General features: G+C 45.1%; 1 protein-coding gene across 2 annotated transcripts in view; it reads left to right on the top strand.

The window, feature by feature from the left end:
* Positions 1–17,357, top strand: part of Shab (Shaker cognate b) — a 36,956-nt gene that overhangs the window by 14,618 nt on the left and 4,981 nt on the right. The window contains exons 4-5 of one of the 2 annotated variants that reach the window (XM_025303682.1): positions 12,219–12,302; positions 15,769–16,224. In XM_025303682.1, coding sequence (XP_025159467.1) covers positions 12,219–12,302; positions 15,769–16,224 — 540 coding nt within the window. The remainder of the gene's footprint in view (positions 1–12,218; positions 12,303–15,768; positions 16,225–17,357) is intronic. The other variant, XM_025303683.1, reaches the window with a different exon arrangement.

Raw genomic sequence — 17,357 nt, 5'->3', positions numbered from 1 at the left:
TTCCATGCTGTTTTTCGCCGTCAGAAAGCACCGGACAATTTTACGAATTCGCATGGATAGCCGCGGTCAAAGTGTCACGGCGAGAGAAGCTTTAATAAACCGAAAAAAAAAGTTGGGAATCACTGCCGTAGAGCTATGCGCTCGACGTGCGACTTTTTGTTTAATACATACGCTTCTGTTTCCACCCCGATCCCAATGATCGATCGGACTGTGCCAATTGTGTGCAATTTCCTCTTTCGTAACCGGTGAAACCCACGCCGGCGTATCGACTCCACGAGTTTGGTGCACGATTTCCGCGAGAGACGAGTGAATATTAACGTTCGGGATGGCGCTGGGCGAAGTTACTCGTCGTATATATGTGTTCCGCTTATTTCGTTATTCTCGCACTAACGTTCCTCTCGTGATCCTGCCGGAAGAAGTAACGGAAACAAGAGGCGCATATGCGATTGCGCATAAAGAGAACGAGAAGAAATTGAATCGAAAGAAAAATCTGGGAAAATTAATATTCGTCGTTTTCGCAGTTGGAGTACAATTGCAACACATATCATGACGTCGTTGGATTTTCTGATCAATCAAAAAACGACGCTTTTCTCAAATCCTCATCCTTACTGAGAAAGCGATCTGGATTTATGTATATTTTGACGCGATAGTAATATCCAACGACCAAACAAATGGACACATGCACGCACGCACATTAACTGTATATCGTAAAAAAAAGATATACATTATCGATATAATATATTTGCATTATACAGACGTTTGCATAATTCTCTCGTTCGACCTCTATGCGACGCATATCGTCTAATGAAAAAAAGAAAAAAAAGTTACGATCTGTCAGAAGGCAGAAACGCAACGTAAAGATATGTACCTGTCCCCGACGGAGAGACCTTATCGATCGTAAGTCCTGCATTTGTCAAATGAGGTAGTATGTCCACATATTTGTAATCACTTAACGTATCCCTACCGCGATTTCCTCCCCTCCCGCGTTTAATCGACGCGCGAGTGTGATAAAAACTTTCCAAAGTGTCGCACGTGTGTCCCGCGGACATTTCGCGAACTCGTCGTCGCATTTTATCACGAACTTGCTATAGTAAAGTTCTAATGAAAAGAAATAGGTTGTCGTTGTACATGTATATACACATTCTTAATGGACTTGACGCTAATTATCAAGCGAAGATCAAAAACGCGCGACGCGTAGCCCCTTACGCGATACGCGTGCACAGTCGTGAACGAGAGACTCGCGACCTATTTTCCATTAATATTTTAATGAAGCACCAGCCGCGTACGCTACGTGGAAGCTACTCGAGCCGGGCAATACACTCATGAAGATTCGGCCGATAGCTCGGATTCAATCATTGCAAATTAATAGCTGAATTAATGCGTGCATCGAACGGCGAACGGAATACAAAGTTCACGGATCGACGAAGCGATCGAACTCCGGCCGTCACGACGATTACGTCACACGTGTGCGCGCTGCGGCGCACGCGAGTTATCAATTCAATTTTTACCGATCGGCGGCGGCTTTTAATTAGCCGTTCACACGCTACGTCATTTAATCGAGCCCGGCAGTCTCTCGCCGGTACCACGCTTTGTTTTAATTATATCCCTCGCGTAAGGTGCAACGCAGTTTCGCGTTTACACGTGCCGCATAAACTACATATTTACGTGCGCGGCGGTACATCCGCGTCGCACGCCACATAATATATATCAGAGGAGAGTCGCCGAGAGAGGTGACCCGCTCGTAAATTTTGGACTTGCGACGGTGCGGCGCACCCAGTCGGGCACAGATACATCTTCGGCGAGACGAGGATGATTTGCGCAACGCGGCTCGGTTTTGAAGCCAACTTCGGCGCTCGTACGTTTTCTCTGCGAGCACTTCCATCACGATACGTTCTCGCACTCTGCTACTCGAATACCCCTCTCGGTGTATAGTCTCGGATGACCTTCGCCCGATGTCTTTTCTGTTCGCAAGCGAAGCGACGATCTACGGAGCCCGAAAGAACGATACTCGGTAGAACGGCAAAAAAAACGGTAGAACAAAAAAAAAGAAAGTGAAACCGAAAACACTTCCACGGTGGCTGGAACGATCGGTGGTTTGTTTCTTATTTTTTTTTTTCTTTTCGCCCGTTTCTCTCGAGTTCCAAATTATTAACGAAGAGAAGCTTCGTTCCGCAGCCGGAGGCTGCTCGCGCGGCGTTTACGATGTGTGCAGTACCGCGGGATAATAGATTCCGAGAGCAAACTTGTAGGCACACGGACTACCGCACGTACGCGGAATCTAACGATCGTGAGCTTGGCCATAAAGCTTGGCCCGACCGAGCAGACGATTCTGATCATTTGGAACACTAACGCTGGAGCCGGGCATCATCTTACTCCAGCCACCCTGGATGCTACTCTTTCTCTTGGCGACGTCCGCTCCCTTCGGTCGCGAACGGTCACATTATTGCCGACTACTGTTGGAAACGACGATGCTGATGACGATCACAACGCGCACACGTTTTCATTTACCTTCCTGTCACCGATAAAACAACATTTGCGACGTTTGCGCGCCTTCGATGCAACCTCAAATAGAAACTCTCGGGTCAGGTTCTGGCTGGGTGCGTTCGATCGAGCGCCGGAGACAAATGCTCACGCATAAATTTGGACATTACGTACACAGGCCCCCTGTTTTCTCGACGATGCAAATGCGTACGCGTTATCTCACCCGAATGCGGCGCTCATCTCGCCTGCAATAACGATATCGTGAATACATTCGCGAAATTGCAGCTGTTTCACAGCGATCCTCGACGTGACGTATTTCGTCTAATCAAGTTTCCGACTAGCGGTTCAAATCGTGAGACGATGTTGTTACTCTCAATGTGACCTTTGCTCCTTGCAATGACTTTGTTGTTCTCACCTGGCCGAATGCATCGATCAGTTCCGCCGGCCAGACCCGATCGTTTCTGTTCCAAACTTTTGTTTACACGTAGAACCGAATCACTCACGGGGCGGTCGAAGCTGAGAAGCTTCGCGCACGCTTGAGGCACGTAGAGCTCCGCTCTTACGGATGAAAAACGTACTCCGTGTAAATATATTCGTACGTAAATTCGTAAACACGAGTGCGTGTTACCTAACGGAAAAACGTGAACGAAAAGGAGGAACGGATCGACGATACGTGAGCGATCTCGAACGAAGCACGTTCGATCTTCCATCCGTCGCGGTGTCTCAAGATGGATTTAAGGGGACTGAAGAGTCAGATTGCTGAAAAATCGTGATTGTTTTAATTGTTTTGATAATATTTTGTGACGAACTGAATAAATGTGCAAGAGTGAAAATTTTAAGTATATTTGTACAACATGTGAAGAGTAGAAAAATTTTGTTTATTAACAAATACTCATATAAATATACGATATACAGTCGCGTGCAAAAGTTTCGAGCCATAGTGTCTTTTTAAGATACATGACAATATATTGATTTGCTCTAAAAATTAATTATATAAAATAGTTGACATAACATTTTTATAAATAACAGTACAGTTACAAAATTTTGAAATTACATAGTTTCTAATTATTTAGTTATATAATATTTACATGTGTTCAAAAGTATTGAGCCGTATTCTTATTGTGACTTTATAAGCCCGTTTTTGTTTACGTTTCCTATGAAACTCCTTCGGAAATATTTACTTTAACTAAGGTTCAGTCTATTGTCTACCGCAATGCCGAAACATACAAGCCTTCAGTTACGCGAAGCCGTGATTAATCTTTCTCAACAAGGAAAGGTTTCTCGCGAAATTGCTAATTGCTTATTAATTGATAAAAGTACTGTAAATAGGATTATTGCTAAATATAAGTTGACGAACTCTCTAGCTGATAAATCACGAAACTCAAACTACGTACAGGAAATAAGAAACACTCCAATAAAGCTGAATTGTGGCAAAATTTGCAAACTCAATGGCAAAATTGACCTCAAAATCGCATTTCTAATTTAATAGCATCAATGCCTTGCCGCTGTGCTGCAGTGATTGCTTCTAAAGGCATGGCAACAAAGTATTAAGTTTAAAAAAACATTGACAACATTTTCTGTTATTATTTTTCAATAATATATTTTTCTTATGCATAAGAAAACTTTTTGGCGCAATACTTTTGCACTGTTCGTAATAAAACATTGTGTAAAAATAAAGTATTTAGAATTATTAAGAGTTTGTAAAGTTTATATAATTGTAGGACAAATAAATACATTTTGTTTATATATATGTGTAAAGTTTTTAGCGCTCATTATGAAATGAATATATAATAATAATTGTGTGGCTCAAAAGTTTTGCACGCCACTGTATATAGCTGAAATATACTCTCCTTTTTTTCTTCAAGTTGTCGTTTTTGCAGTAATATCTCGGCTCCGATCAGAGCGAATTTTAGCTAGAAACCTTGAAGAGGCTTTTCATTATTCGGTGAACCAGTACAAAAAAAATCGAACAAAATTAACAAAATGGCAGGTATTATTAGGAAAAAATCCAAATTTTTCAGTTCTTTTACAATAAAAAAATTAATATCTCGAGATGAAATATTTTGACGTAATTGTCCATGGTTCATCTGACAGCCAGATGAACAAATATTATTACTTTAAAATTTCAAATCGATACGAAGCTCAGTTTCGGAGAAATCATTGCAAAAAGTTGAACAATAAAATTTTGAGAAAAACGCGTTTAAAATTTAAATGGACGTATATTTATGAGTATTTGTTAATAAACAAAATTTTTCTACTCTTCATATGTTATATAAATATATCTAAAAGTTTCATTCTTGCACATTTATTCAGTTCATCACAAAATATTATCAAAAACAAGTACGATTTTTCAGTAATCTGGCCCTCCGGTCCCCTTAATAAAACGGCTCGTTATCGGCTCATTTATTTGTCCTGCCATGTGAAATGCGAGGCCCGCACGAACAGGCGAGGCGATAAATGATTATCAACAAACGAGAACAATCGTTTCGATCGCCCTGGGGCACGTACGTCCATAAATCCGCTCCTGTTTACACGCGATACATATATCCCTGGCATCGATCCTCCCACTCACCCTGGTCCTCCCACTCTGGCTCACTCAACTGACAAACGTCGTCCAAATGCTTTTTGTCGACGAACGATCGCCGCGTGCGTCTAAATAATTCGCGGAGCCGCGCGGTTGCGCGATATTATTTTTAACCGAGGCGCGCCCCTCTCTACCCGCACATCATCACTGCGGTCCTGGAATGCTCCGCTTCCGAACAATGAAGTACGCTGTTCTCTTTTAATAGCGAGCGGTGGCACCCGGCGATTCGCACGGCGCGCGTTTTATTTAAGAGGATGACTCCGCCACCACTGCTTCTTCGCGCTGAAGAAGAAGCTGTCACACACTTGTTCGTTCGTTCGTTTGTTCGTTAGAAAGACGCGCCTTCTCGTCGTTCAGTAGGTCGTCCGGGTCGCGATGCAGCGCGCAATTTCCCGCGGCAATTCCCCGAAGCACGATCTGCGAGCACGAGGGTAATCACGGATGGCGACGCGCGCCAACAGCAGATTCCGTGTTTTCCGGACAAAAAGAAACCTCTCTCTTCCCTCACGAGACACATGTTGTTTCGACGCTTATGGCGGCGGGGGTGGATTCTCTCGTGGTGGGAAACGATATCGGGCAGATGTCTCTTTTATTTTTTTTATGTTAATACCGCAGGCAGATTCGCCGCGGAAAGACTGTGTGTTGACGTATGAAAGTTGCGCGTCTTCTTCAACGAGGCCTGAGATCGAAGCCACGAGAGTCCACCTCTGCGCCGCGAAACATTCTCAAGAAATGCGGAAGAGTACCGCTCTCACGTCGAGGAGTGCTAATTAGTTTGGGGGTACTCAGAAAGATGTTAGTTTTTCAGACACATAATGTCACGTCAGCTCGTTGCTAAAACTCAGGCTAAACTAGGAGAAAAAAAAGGCAAATCATACAACGATGACGAAACAATGAGAGACCTCAAAGTGTACTCAGCCAGTCGCGAGCTTATTTTTCAGGCAAAGTGCCTGAGAACGAACGAGAAATTGTACAATTTGTAATAGGAAAAGAATTTTCACACAGGTATGATCAATTGATGATAATCATGTCAATTTCCGGAGCTAATTGGCACACTCGACTTGAATCGCGGCGAGAGTGAATGCGGGGGGCGCGAGCGAGTACGAAGCACGCGAGAGAAGGATAAACCGGTATTCCGCGGCATCTTGCGAAAAAGCAGCGACGACGACCACCACGAGGATCACCTGGTGGCAGCTCTCTCTCACACGGACTTCGTGTCGCTATGTTGCAGGCAATGTCCGACAGCGCGCATTAGCGACCACAGCATCGTTGAGCGAGGCTGCCGTGAGAGAGACACGCACTCGTCGCACTCGTTTGCGCGTTCGCGCGCAAATTTACCTGCTCTCGATTATGTCGGACCTTGCCGAGCCTCTATCAGCCCGTCTCCCGGCAACCGAGTGTGCCGATTCTCTCCGATAGCGTACTCCCCCTCCGGCCACGGAGCGGTCTCTCCCTCGTTATCATCACACCGGGACGAACACACGGGACGGGACGGTACGGGCGGGAAAACCACAAACTTTGACCGAAACACGAGTCGCCCTGGCGCGACGCTTGCTGATTCGCATGTTCGATTCGAAATTGCGACCAAAGAAGATTTAACGTTTCTCATTACTTCGATCACTTATCCAAACGAATAAGCGATACATATGTATATCCTTTATCACGCGTAATCTCTTTCATCACGTTCTCAAGTAGCGCTGATAGCTTCCCCCATTCGAGGCCTCTCCCGAGATCGATTCAGCATACAAGTTTGAGAATACATCGTGAACAATGCCGACTGAATGATTACGTCAAAGTGTGTAACGTAACGAGGTTATAGTCAATATTTATCAAGTGAATGCTCTCTCTCTCTCTCTCTCTCTCTCTCTCTCTCTCTCTCTCTCTCTCTCTCTCTCTCTCTCTCTCCCTCTCTCTCTCCCCCCTCTCTCTCCCTCCCTCCCTCTCCCTCCCTCTCTCCCTCCCTCTCTCCCTCCCTCCCTCTCTCCCTCCCTCCCTCCCTCCCTCCCTCCCTCCCTCCCTCCCTCCCTCCCTCCCTCCCTCTCTCTCTCTCTCTCTCTCTCTCTCTCTCTCTCTCTCTCTCTCTCTCTCTCTCTCTCTCTCTCTCTCTCTTTCTCTCTTTCTCTCTTTCTCTTTCTTTCTCTTATATAGCGTACCTAATATTACACTAATCTCCAATAGACCATATCAAAGAGATGATTCGATAAGTTACCGTCGAGCCATTATAGTTCGCGAAATAACGGATACTCTTGCGTTCTAAAACGTGTACGTCAACTTCCCCGTCAGATCTAATCTTCTTTGATCGTGAGCGAGTAACTGTGAAAACACACTCTGGCTACGAGTCCTTTTGCGAGCGACGGAAAAGCTGGTGAAAGGACAAAGGGCGACGCGGGACGTTGCCCATTGCTCCTCGAACGATCCAGCTCGGGAAAAGCGCGAAACGCCGAGAGAGAGAGAGAGAGGGAGGGAAAAAGAGAGAGAGAGAGAGAGAGAGAGAGAGAAAGAGAGCGATTATCGTCGTGAAGTATCATCGCGTCGACGATTAATACACGCGTCTTCAACACAAATGTATCGTCTTATTTTCCACGTTCTCCAACTCTCTTTCTCGTCCTTCCACGGATCGCGGTATTCATTATCGTATCGTCTAGAGATGTGCGAATCAAGAATTTTTATGTCGAATCGAATCGTTAAAAAATTTAACATAACTATTAAACATGCAAATAACGATGGAAGATTTTAATATGAAAGAGAATATTGATATTATCATCTCTCAATAGTAATATATCATCTTAAAGTAAAATATATATTTAAATATTTAAAGTAACTTATAATTAAGTTATTAATTATCAATTAAGTCAATTACAAGTTAAGGGTTCAAACATACAGATGGCCCGTTTTGTAGCTGATGCGCGCAAACGCTAATGCATTTGATTCGTATTCGAATCTTCGCAATTCGAAATTTTCGAATTGTTCGGATTCGAATCATAGGGATTCAGATTCGAATTCGAATAGTTCGCACATCTCTAGTATCGTCCTTTTACGCTAACACCGAATCGCCGATGTTTCCTCGCGACCGATGAAACATCGATCAGCGTCGATGAATGATCGTTGACGTATCGAATCAATTTGAAAGTAGTCTCGGTAACTCTGATATGTTTTCCGGATGATTTGAAGGATGATCTCTCGAAAGGATACACGGAGACTTGGGACGTTCACTGACGTGCAAAGTCTCGGGAAACTTTTACTTCGTGCTTTTCTGCGCAATTTGAGGTTCCAAAAAATATTTTTCCTCCATTTCTTCTCGATTTTTGTTCCTCCGACCCTTTTTGCCTTAATTCACTATACATCAAAACTTTGGACGGGAGAGATTTACGTTCCGAAACTTCAGGCTGAAATGAAATTGTGAAATTTTTGAAATTCTCTGTGAGAACATCGACGTTGCATCGGACATTCGTGTTTTGTATCGATATATATTCGTACGTTCAATATCGTTCGTCGGTGTCGTTCGAATAAAATATCTCATATTTCTAATCTATGCATCTCCCTCTCTTTCTCTCGATTCGACTACTCGTGATTTGCGAGCCACGCGAACATACCACGGATTCGCTCGATCTTCCCGATTACTCGCGTATCGAGAGAGAGAGAGAGAGAGAGAGAGAGAGAGAGAGAGAGAGAGAGAGAGTTCTCTGTCTCTCTTATAGTGGCTAAATTCCACGACGCTACAATGCGTTCGAATGATATTTTTCCCATTTTCTCAAAGTTCATTTCACATTGTGTAACGTTGTTCAGTCGCACAGAAGTGACAAACGAACTGCACCGTAACGCTCACATGAAGAGAAATCATCCTTCGATTCGCACGGATGTGTTTTGTTTGTTTCACCCAAAAAGGATACACGAAAAGTCACGAAGGTCGAGCTTCGATCTCGTTGGGATATTGTCTCCGTCCTGGATATTAATTAAATCAAATACGCTGCGAGTCGCGGTGCATCGGAGAAGTAAGAGCTAAAGTTAGACATTAGACGCCCACGGTCGCTTTGTAGCCACGTAGACGATCGCTCTGCGCATACGATATATCGCCTACTCTGAATACGGTTTAATCGAGTAGATGAATCGAGGACCCTCGCGATTCACACGCAACGTAGGAATCCGCGGGAATCAGACTGATCGCATACTCGCAACGCACGATCGTGCACTTTTGTACGTAGCATTTGATAACTCGACACACACGTTAACGCGACCTGAGAGCGGACGCGTCACCCACGATCGCGAAAGATCCTCCGGGAAATTTGCTCAACGTGAGCCATCGTCAGTACTCTCCCCTCCTGTGATTTTTCTCGCGCGAAGAAAATCGCGTCGATGTGCTGCAAACGTCTGGAGTGGACAAATTAGAGAAATATTTCGAGGAATGTCGATTTGTTTTCGCGGATGGCGCGGTCTGTTTTCCCTCACAAACGAGAGGCGCGATGAATCGGTGCGCTTCGTAACGCGTCCGCTTGAAGGTCGCACGTTCATGATATTCCGTCGATGTATTTGATAGAGTTAGCATTAGCGACGATTTCCGCGACGATCGAGAACGCCGCGCCAGCCTGGTCGCAATGCGCAATAGGCTCCATAATACTTTTCTTTGGTCGGCTTGTTAAACGATCGACTCATAGTGATTATTGCGGCGCGAATGCGCGCCGTGCGTATAACTTTCTTGTTTCGTGAATGAAGGCAGTTTTCGTAAGAACAATCCCTCAAACTGTGTGTAAGCAAGATAGATTTTACATAAGTATCTACACACACGAGTTAAGTACGCACTCTCGACGACGCGAAGTTGCGTTTTTTCGGTGCTTGCATTACTATTAAGGATAAGATCGTGTCCTCGAAACACTGCCTGTATATAAACCATTGTCTCTCACATTGATACTCGGCTGTATAACAATCGAACACGTATAAATATAAAATTGCTCATCTCGACAGACGTGTTCCGTTTCTCCTTCATTCGCGTCGCCTATGTATAGAACCGTTCAGCGCGAACGGAGTTCGCGATCGACAGTTCGGCCGAGATCACCGGCGTTGCGCGCGAAAGAAGATACGCTTGGATGCTCACGCTAGAAGTGAGCGCGCAATACAGTGAATTTTACCGATTAATTCGACTTGAAAGTTGGTCACGAGCGAAAATCCGAGCCCGGTGTGACGATTTTATGTTTTCATATGCCGTAAGATGATGTAACGTTCTAATAAAAAAAAAAGGGGGGCGGAGGAAGAGAAAAGAAGGAAAGAGAAAAAGAAAATGTCGGAGTCTATCACACAATCGATTCGAGTAATTGACTTTAATGTCCGCAAGACTTTGCAAGCTATCGAGATCGTCGTTTAAATTGCTCATCGCGACGCTAAATTCATTTCGACAGCACGATTGTACAGCATCTTACGGCGAAGGAAGATACACGTTTCAAAACATCTCGGACCCAGCGTGGAAATTGTAATTCGCGGAATAAGATGGCTCGCTCGTTCGTGGCTGATTCGTTCGTGATGTAACGAACGGCCGTTTCATCGCCGACTGCGACTATCAAATTCCGCCGAAGTTCTCAAACTGTGTGTACGCGATCTCTCTCTCTCTCTCTCTCTCTCTCTGTCTCTCTCTCTCTCTCTCTCTCTCTCTCGCATTTACATCAAACTCACATACATCCCGGGAACTATCAAGGAGCAGTTAGGCGAGCCGATGTGAGCGTGAACTTTACGTTGCATCACTTGGCACGCGACACGGTGCCCTGTGACGATTCTATCGTCGTTGAAAAATCCAAAGAAAAAACAAAAAATGGAATTATTTCCAACGATCGGAAAGAATGAAATTTTGCGTTGTATCAAGAGAGATGTTCCGAACGTGAGACATTCATCGAATAACGCGAACATCCGAGGAAGCGATCGCCCGATCGCTTTCGACGGTGCTCCAGCTTCGCCGAATTAAATGAATAGCAAAAGATGAGAAACGTGCCTGGAAGTTTGCAAGAAGAGAATTCGAATGTTACGAGCATTCTGTTAAAAAAGTTCGATCGCGACGCACAGACATACACAGGACAGCAGGCTCGAGTGCGGCTCGTTTCGAAAAGTATACTCGTGTAAATCGCGTAAGTAACGAGAAGCAATTGTGACGTCCGTCCACACGAAATTCCACATTCCACCGACAACACGTTTCATTGGCGTTCATTTGCGTTCTTTTTTATACTCGACACCTCAGCACCGTGTGTACGCATCGAGTGTTTCACATACCTACCTACCTACACACACACACACACACACACACGCATAGATGCAGCTGTGTTTCCAGTTTCCACTTCGCGACGACCACTTCAGCGACGGATTCTCTGATGAGAGCTTGGGATCGATTTTCCTTCGATCGAAAAAATACGTCAAATGTTGATTTTGCACGATCGAATCGAATCGAATTTGAAAATTACGAACAGATTTGCTCGAATTTCCGTTAGAAATGGAAACTTTGCAGCTAATCGAGCTAAATGCCAATCGTGACTTCTCGTATTCACTGAGGAAAAGTTTAGAATTGGATTTCTCACGAGAAATTTGTAACGGTTGTAAGTGGGACAGATGTCTCGATGAATTTCCTTGAAAATTTGTCTGACCTCCGAGAAGAATGAACGATCGAGACTTATTTAAATGAATCGCTCGCTACGTATACACACACACACACACACACACACACACACACACACACACACACACACACACACACACACACACATACATGCAGACACAGATATACACACGAAAATATACATTTGATCTTCCGTTTTGTGATCGTCGACACCGCCGCTACAAATCTTGTTCTCAACTTCGTAATACGAGGATCCTGTCTCTCTGGCTCCACGCGATCATACGTTGCCTCGTTTTTACGCTCGCATTTAGTTTGATGTTTGTACTCGCTCGCGAAGCGATCGAACCGTTTCCACAATAAGTGATGATCTCGATCGCGAAAATAAACAGAAAAACAGAAACCGACGAAGCGCGGCGTGGCGCGGCAAGAATATAAGAAAAAGAGATGGAAAGAAAAACACAAGGAGAGAGGAGAGTCGCGATACGCTTCGATCGCTTCCGAAACGAGGGACGAGTGTTTACTCACGAAAAGTAAAACAGAAAATTGTGTGTGTGACCTTTGTAGGATGAAGAGAAAAAAGACAGCAGAAAATTCGAGAAAATTGATGAAATACCTAGCGAATTCGAGTGTTGCTTTTGTACCACGAAGGTATTTACGATCACTAACGTTCTTCCTCAGGCGGCACTACATACACCAATGGGCTGTCGAGCGAGTCCGAAATCGAATTGAGACAATCCGAATTTAACGATCGATGCGAGAGAAACCGTGCGGAACCGGCCACTCGTTCGGTCGTACGGCCGTGAAAGAACGGAAAAAAGTCTAGTCCTACTTGCACTCTTTCAGCAAAAGTATATACATATGTGCATACATATATATTATGTATGTATGCCCATACCTCATATGTATTATCTCACTCTGCATATCTCGTGTTGTCATCTTCCGGTGACACTCTGGGCTATGAATTTATTTATTTATCACTTATTTTCGTCCGATCTTCGCGGCCGTGTCGCGATTTATCTGTTTCTCTTGTTTTCCTCCGCTTCTCGTACTCGACGAATGTACATCGTTTTTTCTGCGCAATCCAAGTCTATATATGTATTATATATATATATATATATATTGCTCACTGATATATGCACACTCTTTACATAGTCCACTGGGTGTATGCACTGCCTCCCCTGCCACCTCTCTTCTCGACGGAGCACAACTTTTTCATTGACATGACACCTCGTTCATTCAAAAAGCTTTAGACGCAATCGTAGTTCATCTCCCTCACACCTCCGTTCGCTCGCCCGACCGACCGACCGACCGACCGACCGACCGACCGACCGACCGATCGACTTACCTACCCACCTACCCACCTACCTATCTATCTACCCTTACGACTTTTGCCCTGCTCACCTGTCACCCTCAAGCCTCATCATACCTCACATCCGGGCCAAACTTGCGATTTGCGTGCTGACACGACATTTTATAGGTCAAGGCACCGCGTGTTATCGGCCGTGTTAGGCGGTCACGCCACGATACGCCGATACGCGCGATGCCTTCGGCACCATCGTACCACCCCCTGATACCAGCAAGTAGAGAGCCAAATATACTTGTGTATACCTTAGAATCAATACCACGTGCACATACACACACGTAACAGACACACGTGTACACATGCACCGCGTGTACATACGGCGCGAGGATAATTTCCTGCCTCCGGGTTGAAAGTTAACGGGCCGCCGGCACGCGAGAAGACCGCCGGAACGAGCCACTCCAGAATCGTTCCTCTTACCGTGGTGATTAGGGACGCCCTCGCACCGCTTCTTCGCGCCCGCCGCGCCGGCAGCCAGAAAATGTGTGAAAAACAACGCTTACTACGGTCTATTATCGAATTACCCGGTCAATTCCGCGTGTCGGCCAGAAGAGAGCTGTCCGTTCGAATTTTCGGATACTCGAGGCATGAAAATACGATGTGTACGTCGTAAGAAAATTATACGTTTGCGTCGTTTTAGATATGTAACTGCTTTCGTACTTATTTTATATTTCATACCTTTGATTTATGTGTCTTTAATTTCATATTTGTCACGTCAATTGTCACTGTGATGTGATCTCCTCCTTCCGGAGGAATCACTCGTCTTTCTTTCGGGTAGACTCTCACACGAGTAACTTGCAAACGCGCAAATGGCTGCTCGATGGTTTGTTAATTGTCATTAACATTAATTATCCGACAGGAGATGACGGTACTTCAAATGTATCGTGGTGGGCCCAGCGTATATTTGGGCACTCGGACGCACAATTGGAAAAGATTAATATTAGCGTTCCTGATGATTTATACACGGCAGGAAATTACTCGGAGCCTCTTTCGTACACGACAGCGTAAGAAGTAATTGCGTTTGTATAGTCTCGTCTTAATAGAGACCACGTGTACGTATAAAGATATACATTCGCCGTTCCCTTCGGGTTTCATTAAATCACCGGCACGAGTCGTGCAAAGTGTACATGCACTCGCCTTGATCTTCATTCGCTTCATTATCTCATGCGGCACAATCGCGCGCGTACACGCGATCGAATTAATTATTAATCGGTTAGGCGGGACGAGCTTTATCAGCATTCGCTAATGCTCGCGGAAATTTTCGCGGATTTTACGGATTACAGAATTGCGCGGGCTCTCGTTATCGTGTCAATTGAGTAAATCGAAATTCAATTTTCCTCGATGTTAAATTCAATATCAGTATATCAGTATATTAACGAAATTCGAATTTTAACGTTAAGAACTCCGGTTATCATTGACAGATTCGTTACGTTCGACTTTTTTCGATCTTTGAGGAACGCATGAAAAAAGAAGAAAAACGCGATTCACATCAAATTTTAATTTATGAATTGTTAAAAATTGTCGGGACGATTTTGATTGTTTTTTTTCTTTTTTTTCAAAGAGAAGCTCTCAACGAGGATGAATTAAAAATTCTGCGACAGAGAGATGAAGTATACTCGTAGATTCGTCAAAATGGATTACCGAAAACCCGCGCTTCGTGTGTATGTATGTGTGTGTATATGTGTGTCTGTATAACAATCCTTATCATACGATAGCACGTACGAAGGCAAGACGAGAGGCAAGATCGAGAGGTCTTCAAGGTAAACTTATATTTTTCTCGATTAATCACACATACGCACACATACACATACGCGACACATACACACATTCACACATCGGACGGCACATATTGCATATTGTGTATGATGAAACGACTCGCGTAACTTACATACTATCACTCACCAGTAACTCGAAGCATGCCTTAGACCGAAGGTAGAGCACGGAAATACGCGGCCAGCACACGGTAGTAGATTTAAGCGATCCAAAGCGATCTTTAGAGATCGCGCGTCCGCCTCTCCTGCATCCGGTAGGTCCGGCTGTCGCATCGAAATAGCGCTTCAGGAACGACTATAATCAGACGACGAGAGATCGTTACTCTCTTAAGTAGATATAGACGACGCATCGCAGACCCGACGCGCGTTCCAGCAGGCGAGTATAGTAATATCATCCTCTCATACGGCATACGCTAGAGAACCAATCTTTTCTTTTCCTTACCTATGTAGAATGCACGATTCTCCTATGTGGCTTCTTTATTTCTTGTTGTCAGATTGCTGCTTCGCGATAAAGCAATACCACACGTTGCCGATGAGACGAGCGCGCTTTCCAGCGGACCGACCGAGACTCTTCTCGATGACGTCCAAGTCGATTCGTTGCTGCCTCTCGCGTTACGATTTCGCCTGTACTGTAAATAAGAAGATAAATAAAGAATAAAGAATAGAGAAGAACGTTTAATTGATCTGACGGCAGAAGAGCCTAAAAAAGATTGAAGAATATCAAAACATTCGTTTTTTCGGACACCTCTACGTGTCCACCGAAGGTGACTGATCTAATCTAAATCTGCAAGTACAAATTGATTCTGATGACGCGTTCTAAGGGGAACTAGTCCTAGTTTCGGGTACGAGGTCGGTGCCGAGGAGAACGCGCCGTCCTGAAGCGCAAACGTAGGATTTAGACTAAAGCGTATTTTTGCGCCGATGCTTCGAGCATCTTCGCCCCCCGCATAATCGAGACTTTTCATCCGCCTCATGTTTTTAGGAGTACAAAGACTTCCGGGACGCAGAGAACATAATGCCACTGGCCACCAGCGACTTTCGTAATCCGGTATGTCAAGAAATGAGGTCCCTCAGGTTCAATGCAATCAGCAGTGGTGGAGGCAGCAGTGGAGGAGGCGGAGGTGGCGGTAGCGGAGGCGGCAGTGGAGGCGGGGGCAGCGCAGGAGGTGGGGGAGGAGGAGGAGGAAGCATTGGTGCCGGCGGCGGCGGCGGCGGCGGCGGCGGCAGCGGCGGCAGCGGCGGCAGCGGCGGCGGCGTGGAGCAATTGGGTTCGTCGTTGGTGGAACCGAGGACACCGCCGATTCAGCCGCCGGAAACGTTGAGCTACGCGAGGACCTACAACGAGCAGGGCAGCTACACGAAGGCGTACAACGAGCAGGGTAGCGTCGACAGCTCGGACACGTACGCGAGCTGTCAAACGCATCCGTCCCATTCGCAGGTACGCGAACCGACATCGCGCGGATAATATAATAATATATAAATGACGCGAGGTAATAAAACTTTTAATCGGACGCACGGGGAGAGGTTGCGTGCCACACACCACGGTGAAGGTCGGCTCGCGCGGCTCATGCGAGACGATACCGAACGGAGCCGAAAAGGTACAGAAACAATACCTTCGCACCGGACGCAAAGCAGAGCTTCCCAACCGCTGCGACGCGGCACACTCGACTCGGACACTCGTGAGGTTTTCACTGCGATCAAAGAAACAGTTGGGATAACAGCGTCTTTCTCTCCGCAAACCTCCGCGGATTTACAAAATTCAACACGACACCTGGATCACTGTTTCTACATGGAGCCCTTTTCTATCTTAAACCAATGGCTGTTCAATGTTACGATCTCTCTCTCTCTCTCTCTCTCTCTCTCTGTCTCTCTCTCTCTCTCTCTCTCTCTCTCCCTCTCTCTCTCTCTCTCTCTCTCTCTCTCTCTCTCTCTTCCAGACACGCTACGGCGTGAAAAAGATTGGGAAGCGCAGATGATGTAAGCTATCCCACCACCGATACATCATATGTTAATGATCGATTTTCCGGCGAATTCGGAGTTCACACGGTTTTCCCTCGACGAGGATCCGACTGAGACCTCGTTGCATCGTGCATTACACAGCGCGATAGGTGGCTATTAATATCGAAGAGATGCAACTTTTCGGCGAGTTTAGTTTCGATCGAATACGCATCTGACACTTCCGTCTCGTTGTGTCATGGCAATCGCAAAAAAAAAAAAAACAGATTATGACACTTGGTGCTTTCTTCAATTTTCCGTGTAATTTAAGATACGACTAGTTAAAATTTTCAAAATACTTTCTCACATTCAGACGAAAATATATCGCAGCATCTTGCAAGAAAAGACTTATTACTTTACAGTTTGTTAACTTGTATGTTTCACGCACGACACTGTCCCGTTTTTCGACACGGTCGACGGACAATGTACGTTCAAGCGAACATGTACGAAAATGAATTTCGTATTGAACTGTAATTCCTGTAAGACTCGATTATGTATACGCGCAATATGGTGTACCTAAGGATGAAGATTAAAAAAATTTGACTTTTCTAGAACGATGGCCTCTCATTCAATGTT

Source organism: Harpegnathos saltator, unplaced genomic scaffold (assembly GCF_003227715.2).
Source record: "Harpegnathos saltator strain DR-91 unplaced genomic scaffold, Hsal_v8.6 scaffold56, whole genome shotgun sequence".
NCBI classification, from domain to species: domain Eukaryota; kingdom Metazoa; phylum Arthropoda; class Insecta; order Hymenoptera; family Formicidae; genus Harpegnathos; species Harpegnathos saltator.
The sequence above is the reverse complement of the archived record's forward strand: the minus strand, read 5'-3'. Positions and strand labels throughout refer to the sequence as shown.